The following is a 13,060-nucleotide window of genomic DNA, read 5'->3' as shown; positions in this document are numbered from 1 at the left end:
CTGTGGAATGGCTGGGAATTCCAGGGAATGGTCTCAAAGCTCCAGCCATGAAATGATTTCATAGCAGGGAGCAAACTGCAGGAGCCTGCCCCAGGATTCCCGTGCCCAGAGGCTGTGGAGGGGCTGGAATCTGGGCCTGAGGAGCCTGGGTGGCCAGGACAGCCCAGCTCCAGAGCGTTTCCCAGTCCCTTTGGATTTGGGATGCTGCTGGATGGGTTTAAGACACATGGGAGATGCTCAGTCCCTATTTTCTGGAGGGTTCCTGGGTGCAGGACATCCCTGCACAGCCGAAGGGTTTGGGATTGACACGGACACTCCAGCTCCAGGTGTTTTATCCCCCCTTTTCCCTCAGGTTCTGGGGCAGTGCAGGGGATGGGCACTGAGGGGATGCAGGGGCTGCTCTGGGACACTCAGAAGGGTTTTGGGACACTGGAATGTTGGAATGTTGTCAGTGCCAGAGCTGGGCACAGAGCTCAGCCGAGGGAACGGACGGGAGCTAATTAAGGGAGTCAGTGGGGATGGATGGGCAGCACAGATTGTAATTAGGGTCCAGATGAATCCCGGCCCGGGAGCTGTGCCTGGCACCGGCCCCAGGGCCCCGGGGCTGGGATGGAGCAGGGCTGGAGCCACCCTCACCCTCCCTGACTCCTCTTCCCACTCCACCTGCTGCCTCCCCAGGGCCTTCTCCAGGTGCCCGTGGCCTCGTGTGACCCAGCCAGCCCCAGGTGGGGACATCACCCTGAGGTGTCCCAGGCCAGCCACCTCAGGCCACCTCTTTGCACATTCCAGGTGACCTCAGCTTTGTGCTGGGGCCAGAATTTTTGTGCATTTTAAAATTTATTTTAATGGATTTATAACAGATTTTTATTCATTTTTAAATTTATTTTAATGGATTTTAACTGATTTTTATGGATTTTTAAATTATTTAAAATTGATTTTAATGTATTTTTATAAGATGAGAAACTTTTTGTTAAAAAGATCCCACTCTTCCCCCAAAATATTCCCAAATCCCAGAAAACCAGAGGACCTGTCCTCTTCAGTGGTCCCTGATGGTGTCACCTAGTCACAGGTTGGATCTGTGACCTTGGAATGCTTTTCCAACCTCAGGAATTCCATGTTGTGCCAAAAAGAGCCATGGAAACTGGGGTTCCTGGGATCCTTTGTGGTCCCGTGGGAGATGGGAATACTCAGATGTTCCCAACAGCCCATAAATTCCAGCGAGGTGCAGCTCCTGTCCTGCACCCCTTTGCTGTGTGTGGGGGGAACCAGGGATTGATGGACTCGAGGAGAGGGCAGCACTTCCCTTGGCTTGTGGACCAACATAATTCCCAAATACTTGGAGCTTCCTCAATTGGAGTTGATCGATTTGGTGCCAGAATTTTGGGGCTGTATTTGCTGTTTAACACCCACTCAAGGGAGATGAATTGGAGCTGGAGGGGGATTTTTATGGACTTATGGCAGCTCTGGATCCTCCCCATTCCCACAGATCCTGGCACCAGTGGGACATTCCAGGGAGGGGCTGGTGGCACAAATCAGGAGCGAATGGGAATATCCCTTAGGAAACTGAGCATGGAGCCAAGGGCTCCTCTGCCGGGGTTTAACTGGAATTGAAGGCTGGGAATTGTGAGCCACTGGGAATGTTTGGTCCCATCCCATAAAACACAGATTGGAGAGAGTTGGGCGTGTCCAATGGCAAAAGCTGGACTGGAAGGGAGGGATGGATGTGTTGGGAATGTTGTGTGTTGGGAGCAGCTGTGGCAGTGCCCAGGCAGAGAGGGACCTGGGGCTCCTGGCCCACAGCAGCCGGACATGAGCCAGCAGGGTGCTCTGGTGGCCAAAAGGCCGGTGGCTCCTGGCCTGGGTCAGGAATGGTGTGGCCAGCAGGAGCAGGGAGCTCATCCTGCCCCTGTGCTGGGCACTGCTGAGGGCACACCTCGAGGGCTGTGCCCAGCTCTGGCCCCTCTCTTTGGGAAGGATGTTGGGATGCATCCAGAGGGGGCAGCGAGGCTGGAGAGGGGCTGGGGACACAAACCCTGTGAGGAACCCCTGAGGGAGCTGGGGGTGCTCAGCCTGGGCAAAAGGAGACTCAGGGGTGCCCTCAGCACTGTCTGCAGCTCCTGGAAGGTGCCTGTGGCCAGCTGGCGTTGGGCTCCTTCTCCAGGAGCTGACAGAGCCAGAGGTCACAGCCTCGAGCTGCACCCAGGGAAATAGAGGTTGGATATTAGGAAAAGGTTTTTACAGAAAGGTGATAAAGTTCTGGAATGGCTGCCCGGGGAGGTGGTGGTCACCATCCCTGGGTGTGTTTAATAAAGCCTGGATGTGGCACTGGGTGCCAGAGTTTGGTTGAGGTGCTGGGGCTGGGTTGAACTCGATGATCTCGGAGGTCTCTTCCAAACCACTGATTCTGTCTTGCTGTGAATTCTGTGAAATGCTGGATTTGGGCTCCTCGTTTGAGAAAACCATTGCCATTAATGCTAGAACAGGATTGATCTGCCTCCAGGGCATGCCTGGCAGGGGAGGCTCCGGCAGGGAACCTGGGCTGCCTTCCCTGGCAGCGCTGCCTGACAAATCCCAGCGGGAATCTCAGCCTTGGAAACCCTCTCCTTGTAAACACGGCCCTGACAAGTTCCTGGCTGTGCTTCCCGCAGCTCCCTCCCCATCCCCGGGAGATCAGAGCCGGCAGGGAGGGAGGGATGAGCGTTTCCATGTCTGACACCGGCTCCGCGCCTTCCTGACAGCACAAACAAGCAGCAGTTTAACAGACTGCCCTTGGACAGGGAGCAGATGCCAAAATTTCTCCTCTCCAGGGGTTCCCCCTCCTGGATTTTGTAAATTTTTGGAAGAGCTTTGCCTTATAGTCAGGTGAGGGTGACCCAAATCCCCTTTGACATTGATGGCTCTGAGATGTTTGAACTCTCCCGGTGTGTTTGTAGGAGTGGGATGTGGATAACCCATGAAGAGGATGCCCTAAAGGCTGGGCTTGCAGCCCCTCTGCTGGGATTGGCATTGGATTCCTTCCCTCTGCCCTTTGTTGGGAAAGGACATTAAATCCTTTCTGCCTAGTCTAGGAGTTCCCTCCTTTCCAAGGGCCAACCTGCCTGGAAAGGGATTCCTTTGGGATCCCTCCGACCCCTGTGGGCATCTGCTGGGATTTTCTTCCCATCATTCCATTTTAAAGAATATCCCACTGCCTCCTGCCTGGGAGGACAGAGGGATCATTGGGATGGAGCCCAGGATGGAGATTGGGATGGAGATCGGGATGGAGCCTGGCATGGAGCCATCTCTCTATCCAAGTGCCATCAGGACAGGGCTCGGTGCCACCCTCAGAGCAGTGGGAGAGCTGGGAGCCCTGGGAATGGATCCCTCTGGCAAAACTCAGGGAATAAAGTATTTCTCCTACCAAACAGGACCTTTTCCCCATCCTCTCATGGATATTCTTGCACAGACACATCCCAGTTTTTCAGCTCCACATTCCCCTTCTCCTGGACCCATCTTGAAAATCGCTTTGTTTTCCTTTTTCCCACTCTGCATGAATACCTTGGCTGTGGCTTGCTGGGAAATGTCTCTGAGCCTTTGGGTCCCACAGTTGTGGAGAAATGACTGCACAGGATTCCAATTCCTTCTTTTTCCTTGGCTTTACCTCTGTCTGGCACCTCCTTCCTGCCTTACCAGCGTGCCCTCACCCGCATCTCTGTCTGTATTTGGAAAAGTCATTCCCAGGTTTCCAATGAGTTCCTTTTGCCATCATTTTTCTCTGGATTGAAGGGCAGATTTCTCAGGAGGAATGTTTTTTCTGTTCATCCTGGTAGAAGCTGGAATGCCTCGTTTTCCATTACTCTGGGCAGGCCTCTGGAATACCACTCCCAGGTCTGATGCATTCACGGGCAGCAGGATTTGTTTATCCAGGGTTTTCTTGGAGCTTTTGGTGGTGGTGTTGTCTGCTTTGTGCTTGGAATCTGTTTGGGATACCCCTGGTCTGAGTTCTAACTTCCCAAAATAAACATTTTCTTTGGGCTTCCCTTGGCTAAGGAGGGGCTCGGGAAGTCACTCCAAGGCAGTTCATGGCCTGGACTCCATCATCTCAAAGGCTCTTCCTAACCTAAAGATTCCATCAAATCCCATTCCTCAGATTTAGAGTTATTTCCCTTTATGCCCAAGCAGGGATTTTCCAAGGAGCTGTCAAAGGCCCTGTGCTCCATCAGAGGGAACAAATTGGAATTTTTATGGACTACTCTCAGGGAACGTGTCTGGAATTTTGTTTCTGGCCCTTTTTATTGGATGTTAAAGCATTTCCAAGAGCTCGGCTGTTTTTTCTCCCTCAGCCACACAAATTGAATTTAAGTCATCCTGCTCTGCTCATGTTCGCTGCCTCCAGTGAATCCCAACCCTTCCCAACAGCTCCAGGCTTTATCCTGATGATCTGATAATGAGTCCTTTCCTGTTGTCAGGGAGCCTGAAAACAAGAGAAGACTCTGGAAAAACAATGTTGTATTTTCCCAGCACATTGCTCCCAGCAAGGGGAGAGGGAGGAACATCCTCAGGAGGGGCTGAGGGAGCAGGAGAGGGGCAGGACACAGGGAATGGCTTCTGAAAGGGCAGGGATGGATGGGATTCTGGGAAGGAATCCTGGGAGGAATTCCTCCCTGGGGGTTGCAGAGGGGCTGGCATGGAATTCCCAGAGGAGCTGTGGCTGCCCCGGATCCCGGGAAGTGTCCAAGGCCAGGCTGGAGCAGCCTGGGACAGTGGGAGGTGTCCCTGTCCAGGCACTGGGTGATCCTTAAGGTCCAAATCCAAACCATTCCATAACTCCATTGATCCTGAAACACCAAAATCCCGTTTATTGGGCGTTGGAATGAATGCACATGGATTTTTGAATTTGGAAATACCTTTAAATGCCATTAGGAATAATGTTTTGTGGGTTCTTTGGGAATGATGGGAATCCCTGTGGCTGAGAGGCCCCATGGCTGTCCTTTCCCAGTTCCCATGAGGTCTTTCCCTGGGCTTGCTTCCAGCCCTGCTGCCCCGCCAGGTTCCATCTTTTCCTTGGATAAACACATCCTAACGGGAGCTTTTTACAGGGAATTTTTACAGTTCTATAAAATTGCCCCATCAAGTTGACTGGATTTATTTGCCTGCAGACTGCCGAGCACGGCAGCTCCAAAATCAATCCCTGGGCTCTTGTTCCCATTCCAGTCTTGTTGTTTCTCCTTGATTTTCTCCACTGCAGCTTTTTCCCCTTGCTGGATTTTAAACTCCACTCATTAGGAATTTTTGACTTCTGCCTTCAGAGCCTATCTGGGAAAACCCATCCATGGGGCTGCTTCCAGAGGCTCAGCTTCTCTTTCCAGCCTGAGCTGTTTAATCAGTTGGGCAAGTATTAAAATGGGATTTTTTTATTTGGATATCAAATCCTTTTTAAAGGATGTATTGTTTTTCCCCTCACAAATGCTTCCTATTTGAATTCAAATATTATTTCCTTTCTCTCTCATCGCACCTGCTTCCTTGGCACTTGGATTAGTCAGGATATGTCAATATTTGAGGGAATAAATCTCTGCTGGCTCCAGCTTCTGTTTGGGTTTCTGACTCATCTTGGGGTCAAATGAGCTCAGCAAATGTGGGAGAGATTCCGGAGGGACTGGAGCTCTGCTCCCGTGCTCCAAGTGCTCAGTGGTGGCGTTTGCTGGTTGCTGCTGGTTCCCAGGCTGCCTTTCTGGAGCCTTTATCCCAGGAAGCAGTTCTGGATGTCCCCGGGCTGTCAGTGCAGGGCACAGGGGGGATTGGCTGGGGTGAAATCTGGGATTTCTGGGAGTTTTCCCATTCCAGGGGGAAGGCTGAGCCCCGGCCCTGAGTGTCACCTGCAGCAAAGGTGTGACATCTCTGCTGCCCACCAGGAGTGTTGTGTTCCCACTGGGAAATCTGTGTTTGATTCCACTGGGAAATCTGTGTTACCCTGCTGGGAAATCTGTTATCACATTGGGAAATCTGTGTTTGATTCCACTGGGAAATCTGTGTTAGCCAACTGGGAAATCTCTGTTACTCCACTGGGAAATCTGGGAAATCTGCGTTACCCATTGGGAAATCTATTATTCCACTGGAAAATCTGTTTTTATCCCACTGGGAAATCTGAGTTATCCCACTGGGAAATCTGTGTTAGCCCACTAGGAAATAGGCATTATTCCACTGGTAAATCTGCATTATCCAACTGGGAAATCTGTGTTTTATCCCACTGGGAAATCTGTGTTATCCCGCTGGGAAAGCCATGTTTATTCTGCTTGGAAACACACGTCCACCCCATTTGAAAACCCGTGGTCTTCACATGTCCATCCCACTTGGAAACCAGTGTCCCTCCTTCTTGGAAATCCATGTGCACTCCACTTGGAAATGTGTCCATCTCACTGGAAAACCTGTGTCCATCCCACTGGAAAACCCCTGTTCTCCCACTGGAAAACTCCTGTTCTCCCACTGGAAAACCCCTGTTCTCCCACTGGAAAACCCCTGTTCTCCCACTGGAAAACCTGTGTCCATCCCACTGGAAAACCCCTGTTCTCCCACTGGAAAACACGTCCCCCTTGGAGCCCCATGTTGGGGCACCAGTGTCTCCCCTGCTTTGCAGTGCTGGTGCTGCCTGGAGGTTCCACCTGGGCCTTGCCAGGAATTTCTATCAGGAATCCTCCCCAAATAAGACTGAAGAAGAGCAAAATGATGGAGGAAATCTTTCCTCATTTTCTCCAAGTGTTTTTAACTCTTCCTAATTTTCAAGCATTCCAAGCAGTGGCAGAGGGAGGAATTAAGGGGATATTGGATTTTTAGTGCCAGGAGAGCTAAATGGGCTGAGACCCCACCCAAAACCAGGGAATTTTGTGAATTTTTAGCAGGAGCCTTAGGCCAGTGTGTGTCTGTCAGAGCTTGGACTGACTGGAACGACTCAAGGAGCTTTTGAGCTTTCCCTCCAAACAGCTTTCCCTTCCTCCCTTCCCTCTTTTATTTTCCATAAGGAAAGCACAATGATTAAACAAATTATTAAACCTGGATTATTTCTGTGGATATTTATGACGCTATTTCTGAGAATATTTATGTGGATATTTACATGGATATTTATGTGGATATTTGCCCCTGACCTGCAGCTTGTGGCTGTTTCCCATCCCTCTGCCAGTTGGGAATGGGGGTTGATTCTGTGGGAAATATTCCCTAATTCCTCTCTTTTTTCCCCACAGGTGTTTACAAAGTATGGGAAATGCTACATGTTTAACTCAGGAGAGGAGGGGCGGCCTCTCCTCACCACGGTGAAGGGGGGCACAGGGAATGGCCTGGAAATCATGCTGGACATCCAGCAGGACGAGTATCTGCCCATCTGGGGAGAAACAGGTAAAAGCTTCCTCTTCCTCGGGTGATTTCCTTGGAAAAACCATCCCATCCCATCCCATCCCATCCCATCCCATCCCATCCCATCCCATCCCATCCCATCCCATCCCATCCCATCCCATCCCATCCCATCCCATCCCATCCCATCCCAGCCTAAACAAGATCCTGCTCAGTCCAGGATGTGTCACTTTCTCCCCGGGTTTGTGGTGGCCCCTTGGGACCAGCATTTTGGGGAGTGCTGGGCTTGGGTGTCCCAGCCCCAGGGTTTGGGATGCCAGGCAGGAATGGCACTGCCTGTCCTGGGCAGGGGTGGCACTTGTGGGTGACAGGATGTGGGGACACCTTCAGAGGCTCCAGCACATCCCTCTGCCCTGGAAAGGCATTTCTGGGAGGCTTGTTCAAGGTGGACTCTCCGGGTTTTCCTTCTCCTTGGGAATATTTGCTGCTCTGAGAGTTGTGTTTGCTGGGTTGGTGCTGTGGGGGTGGAGCAAGGACTGGGTTCCTTGGCTTTGGAGCATTTGGGATGATGGAATCTGTGTAGGAGTGAACCTGGCTGGGCTGAGCATCTCCGGAGGCGCTGGAACCCCTTGGTCCTGGAGCAGGAGGTGCTGACCAGGAGAGCTGGGCTGTGGGATGTCCCCAGGTCCCATGGATGGGCATGCAGCTCCTGGAGTGGATGTGGAGTTGTGGGGAACACTGGTTCCTTTCATGGATACTGGATCCTTTTATGGATCATGGATACTTTTGTGCCTCATGGATCCTTTTATGGATCATGGATCCTTGAATAGAACATGGATCCTTTAAGAATCATTGATCCTTGAATGGCTCATGTATCCTTTAAATGATCATGGATCCTTTAATGGGTCATGGATCCTTTAATGGGTCATGGATCCTTCAATGCTGCTGCAGAAACAATGGGCAGGAAGGTGGGGGACAGGATGGGGACAGTGCCACCAGGGCCACCCGGGCACAGCTGCCCTTACCAGTGCCCAGCAGTGGTGGCTGCAGTTTTCCTGAACCCACAGTGACATTTGGAACAAAGCATCCAAAATAACCCTGGAGAACTTTCCAGGAGCTGTGTTTGTGTGGCCCAGCCCCGTGAGGCCCCTCACCCAGGAGGAGCTGGGGTGATTTTGGGGATCAGGGAAGGGAGAGGAGGAAATCTCTGCACTGCAGCTCGGTGTCACCGTGGCTCTGTCAGCCCCTGCAGCATTGCTCAAACCCCTGCTCGGAGCAGAGAGGGGTTTGGCTCCGTTGGTTCCCAGTTCCCTTTTCTCTGTGGCCCATTCCAGGCTGCACAGGCTTTCAGAGGAGCTTTGCCCCCAGATTTCAGCTCCTGCCCCACATCAGCCTGGGCTGGCCCAGGTGAGGGGGCTGACACAGAGATTTGGGATAATCATTCCTCCCTGGCGAACTGGTTTGAGCTCTTGTCCTTTGATGGGCGAAACAGGCTCATGGTGGGGATGGGAGAATGAGGAGCAATCTCCACCTCAGGGCTTCATCTCCCACCCGGAGAGACCCCCCAAGGGACACAGAGCTGCCCTGAGGGACCTGTGGGGACAGGAAACCACCCCAGGGGTGGCTTGGAGACATCCCAGAGCTGGTGAACACCTGGAGCTTTGTGTTCAGCCCTGTTGGGGTCTCATATTGTGGAATCCCAGGATGGTTTGGACTGGAAGGGACCTCAGAAATTATCCAGTGTCACCCCTGCCATGGCAGGGACCCCTCCCGCTGTCCCAGGAGCTCCCAGCCCTGTCCAGCCTGGCCTTGGGCACTGCCAGGGCTCCAGGGGCACCACAGCTGCTCTGGGCACCCTGTGCCAGGGCCTGCCCACCCTGCCAGGGAACAATTCCCAATTCCCAATGTCCCATCCATCCCTGCCCTCTGGCAGTGGGAGCCATTCCCTGGGTCCTGTCCCTCCAGCCCTTGTCCCCAGTCCCTCTCCAGCTCTCCTGGAGCCCCTTTGGGGGCTCTGAGCTCTCCCTGGAGCTTCTCCTCTCCAGGTGACACCCCCAGCTCTGCCAGCCTTTTCTCACAGTGCAGGACCAGTGTGAGTTTCTCCAAGGAGAGCCAGCCCTGGTGTCCCACCATTCCCACTTTGGTGCCTTTTTGGTGCTGCCCTTAGGAGAGCCTGTAGGGGGTTCTGGGAATGTGCTGGGGTTTTCCATCCCTGTGACTCTGGGAAAGGTGGATCAGGCTCAGGGGGATGAATCCACCTTGCATTGCACAGGAGGCAAAAAAAAAAAAAGGAATAATAAATAAGTGAGGATAAAAACTGAGAAAGGAAAAGCTGAGGGAGGGAGGGAAGGAGGAGGTACCTCCACACCCGTTGGCATCAGCTCCATCCAGGGGGATTGGGGATGGCAGCTGCTGCTCTGCTCCTTCCTTCAAACAGCTCCTGGGTTTGCCAAGGCACTGGAAACCTGTCCTGCTGTGGGCCTTGAGCCTGAGGGAGAAAAAACAGCCTCAAGTGCTCATTTTTGTCAAAAATCGTGGGGCTTGTGGTGTCTTTGGGATTCAGAGATGATTGTGGGAGGCCCCTGTGAAGTTCAACATCCCCTGGTGCCATCCTGCCCTGATCATCCCACCCAGACTGAGCTGAAACTTAGACCCAGCTCAAGATCAGGGGCTCAAGGAGGAAGTCTCCTGTCCCTGGACCTGGTTTAGAGTTGGAGTCTCATGTCCCAGGATCTGAGATGGTATTGGAGTCTCCTGTTCCTGGCCCTGGGTTCATTTTGGATTCTGCTGTCCCTGGGTTGATTTTGGATTCTCATATCCCTGGAGTTGGGTTGGGTTTGGATTCTCCTGGACCTGGGTTGGTTTTGGATTCTGCTGTCCTTGGGTTGATTTTGGATTCTGCTGACTCTGGACCTGGGCTGGCATTCTGGGCTTGGATTGCACTGGGAGTTGTTGAGGTCTCTTTAAACCTGGAAATTCACAGGATTCAAGGAAAAACTCCATGAACAGGGCTTTGATTTGCTGAGGTGATGAAGGAGAAGCTCCTGGGCTCATTGCGAGGAGCCTTGGCCATGCTCTCACAAGGCCAGCTGGACCTGCTTGCCCTCAGAGCTGGTGGGGTTGGAGCCTTCTCCTCCCTCAGCCCGGGACAGCCCGTCCTGGCTCCTGGGGCTGCCTGGGCGTGCCGGAATCCCAAATGGTGCCACAATCCCAAAGGGTGCCAGAATCCCAAATGGTGCCACAATCCCAAATGGTGCCACTATCCCAAATGGTGCCACAATCCCAAATGGTGCCACTATCCCAAATGGTGCCACAATCCCAAATGGTGCCACTATCCCAAATGGTGCCACAATCCCAAAGGGTGCCACAATCCCAAATGGTGCCACAATCCCAAATGGTGCCACAATCCCAAATGGTGCCACAATCCCAAATGCGGCTCTGGTGGGTGAGTGGCTGTTGCCACAGCAACGCCTGCTCAGCGCTGCCAGGTGAGGGAAGGAGTTGATTATTTCCAAATATTTGCATAATAATTTGGGTGTGTTTGGAATTCAATCCCCTCGGTGCTGCCTCCAGGCCGGGCAGGGCTGGGTCTCCAAAGGAGCTCCAAGGGAATTCCAGCCCTGGAGGGGGGCACGGGGTGGGATCTGTGTGGGAAATGGATTTGTGGAGTTCTCAGGGCCTGACAGAGGGCCCAGACAGTATGCATCCCTGTGCAGACTTTGAAATTAGAAATACTCACTTAAAACTACCAGAAAATAAGAGAAATATTATTAAGAGAAAAATAAAACTAAACACGAGGCTCAAAAAATAGCCTTACACATAAGACTAAATATTTGAAAGAAATAGAACTAAGATACATTATCATAAGACTCACAAAAAATTATTTTAGATTGTTAACTTTAAAACATCTACAACATAAGAAAAAACTAATAAACAAAAAAACACTTATAGTATATTAAAATACTATAATATATAATATAATATAATATAATATAATATAATATAATATAATATAGCCATATCATATCATATCATATCATATCATCATATCATTACTATCATATCATTACTATAATATAATAATATAATTAATGTGATGCGATGTAATGGAATATAATACAATATTACATATTATAGTATAGCATAGTATATTATAGTTATATTATGGTAATTACAGTATATTATAATTAAGAAATAATCAACTTCTAATTATAATAAAGTAAATTATAGCATTTATATTATCTCACCCTTCTCATGAGACTAAAAGCAGAATGAAATGTTTGAAAACCCCTCTCAACTACCCTGTCCCTAAATAAAATAAAGCATTGTCCGAGTTCCGTGGCTCAGGGCCGAAGGGATGTGGGCAGAGGGGGATCCGTGGGATGTTGGGAGTTGGGTTTTCCCTTCCGCTGAGCTCCTGGGTGTCGCTGGGAGGGTGGCACAGGGAGATGTGGCTCCCTGCATCCCTGGCAGTGCCAAGGCCAGGCTGTGTAATTAGCACGCCCGTTAACGAAGGGCTGGGGGGTCTGGGGGCAGGCAGGCGGCCCCGGCGCTCGGGGGTGCGAGGCAGCAGGGCGCTGTCTGCCCCGGGGCAGCTCTCGCGGCGTTTATTTTGCTTTTCTGACCTCTCCCTTTGCTCGCTTCTGCTGCTCTGTGGTGCTTTTGCCTGTGGGTTTCTGTCACACTTCACGCAGATGTTTCTGTTCTAGCTCCTAAACTCTCACAAACCCTACACCAGAGCCCTTCACCACTCACCACTGCAGCTTCCCACTGACCTAAGCATATTCCTTCTTACAACTATGGAGACAGAAGTTTATGGGTTTTCTGCCTGATGGCTGAGTATTGTATTTTTACATCAACCCAAACCTCTTCCAAGGCTGCAGAGCAAAGCCTCCAGTGTCTCTGGAAGTTTCTGGTTTTCCGATTCCCACAAGGCTGGAGCACCTGGGGCAGCCTGGGGCGGTGGAGGGTGTCCCTGCCGGGGTGGGGGGCACTGGAGGATCCCCAAAGTCCCTTCAATCCTGAAAAATCCGGGATTCTCCAGCAGGAGGCAGGAGTAAGAGCAGTTTCCCAGCCGTGTCGAGGGGCATGGCTCCTGGGGAAGCAGGAGATGAAATTCCTGCAGCAAGCAGCCATCGGGATTGCCACTTTCTTTATTATTTTTTAAATTCTGTCTGTTCAAGTGCCCAAACGAGACCCAGAGGATGCTCCAAGGTGTGCTGAGTGCCCCAGGATGGGCTGAAGATTCCTTGGAGCAGCTCCTGGCCAGGCCTGAGCTTCCAGCTCATCCTGGAGACCAGAGGGATTGATGGACAAAGCACGGGAATGTTTTCCCATGACTTCCCTCACTGCCTGCTGAGGAAATCCCCTGTAGGAAATTCCAGGCTCCTGCTCCAGCCCAGCTGCCAAACCTGCTCCTGATGACTCAAATATTCCCTCTTTTTGGCTCAGAAGTCCAAAAGTGGCTATAAATGAACATTGCCCCTGTTAATTAAATCCAAGCAAACTTTGGAGTTTAAGGCAAATATTCCTCCCAGAAATTCCACTCATCCCACAGCACCAACCCCAGGGGCAATCCCAGCCTGGAGCAGCTCCTGTAAATCCCTGGGCACATGAACAGCAGCTCCTGCTCCATCACAAGAGATCCAAAATCACTTTTCAAGCCCTGCCCTGGCTCTCCCCAGCCCCAGGAGGATTCCAGAGGCCCTGGAGAGCAATTCCCCACACCAGGAGTTCCTGG

The 13,060-nt window shown here is 51.5% G+C and overlaps 1 protein-coding gene across 8 annotated transcripts in view; it reads left to right on the top strand.

The window, feature by feature from the left end:
- Positions 1 to 13,060, top strand: part of LOC110479572 (acid-sensing ion channel 2) — a 407,232-nt gene that overhangs the window by 360,457 nt on the left and 33,715 nt on the right. For all 8 annotated transcript variants that reach the window (XR_014950233.1, XR_004149277.3, XR_014950234.1 and 5 more), the window contains exon 2: positions 7,215 to 7,365. Coding sequence is in view for 5 of the 8 variants with exons in the window: in XM_085562150.1 (XP_085418276.1) it covers positions 7,215 to 7,365 (151 nt within the window). In the remaining 3 variants the exon portion in view is untranslated. The remainder of the gene's footprint in view (positions 1 to 7,214; positions 7,366 to 13,060) is intronic.

The sequence above is a fragment of the Lonchura striata genome, chromosome 27 (genome assembly GCF_050655825.1).
Source record: "Lonchura striata isolate lonStrDom1 chromosome 27, ASM5065582v1, whole genome shotgun sequence".
NCBI classification, from domain to species: domain Eukaryota; kingdom Metazoa; phylum Chordata; class Aves; order Passeriformes; family Estrildidae; genus Lonchura; species Lonchura striata.
Note: the sequence above shows the minus strand (reverse complement) of the source record. Positions and strands in the feature narration are given on the sequence as shown.